Source organism: Manacus vitellinus, unplaced genomic scaffold (genome assembly GCF_001715985.3).
Source record: "Manacus vitellinus isolate BGI_N305 unplaced genomic scaffold, ASM171598v3 scaffold_61_pilon, whole genome shotgun sequence".
Classification (NCBI taxonomy): Eukaryota; Metazoa; Chordata; class Aves; order Passeriformes; family Pipridae; genus Manacus; species Manacus vitellinus.
The window spans coordinates 1,725,984-1,726,785 of record NW_021940696.1 but is presented as its reverse complement, the minus strand read 5'-3'; the positions used below and the strand labels follow the sequence as shown (position 1 = coordinate 1,726,785).

General features: G+C 44.8%; 1 protein-coding gene across 1 annotated transcript in view; it reads right to left on the bottom strand.

The window, feature by feature from the left end:
- The window catches only part of ATRN (attractin), a gene marked incomplete at its 5' end in the record, with an annotated part of 149,321 nt that overhangs the window by 81,837 nt on the left and 66,682 nt on the right, over positions 1-802 (bottom strand). Inside the window, one exon of the mRNA XM_029963709.1 lies at positions 37-253. Within this exon, the coding sequence (XP_029819569.1) occupies positions 37-253 (217 nt within the window). The remainder of the gene's footprint in view (positions 1-36; positions 254-802) is intronic.

Genomic DNA, 802 nt, shown 5'->3' with positions numbered 1-802 from the left:
ATAATATAAATATAAATCCAAGAGAGGTGTTTTCACCTGGCCTTTCGCAGATGCTGCCGTTGAGCTCGTCGATGCACGTCGCCACCTTCAAGCCCTGCTGGGATGGCTCAGCTAAATAGACACAAAACCCAGCATCACTGGGTTCCTGGGGAAGCCACTGGACCAAGGTGTCAGTGAAAGGGGACATGTCTTCCCAGCACCAGTAAGACACGTTGATTTTCCTCAGGCCGACCCACGGGGTCAAAGTTTTGGGCTGGGAAAAGAGAGGAGCAGGTGAAATCTGAATTAGCACATAGACACTAATAAAATTAGTAAATACAACTTCTTATCAATTCTTGATATAAAGATCCCATAGTACAGCTATTTCTGCTGGTAGTGTAATTTTTGGCACATTTTTGTTTTGGGGAGGAGCACTTGAGCTCTGTTGGTATAATATGTTATTTTACTGTTGAATGATATAAACGTGACTGACTTTAAAATGATTTTATGCACTTTTAAACCTTAGAGCTGCAGGTAGTGGCAGCAAGAGGGTTACACAGCACGTTGTGCCAACACCAGCAGGTTTTCTTGTTATGATTAAACACCTTAAAAAGGGAATAACTTAAAACAGGAGTAACTACAAAGCAGAGCGTCCCCCAGCACAGCCACTGATGCTCTGCTTTGTTCTGGTGTCATTGACACCTTATTTTATTCTTCAGTGATTCAGGCCCTCTCTTCCTTGTTACATCTCATGAGGTTCCCATGGGCTCTCCTCCCCACCCTGTCCAAGTCCCTCTGGATGGCATCCCAGCCCTCAGGAGTG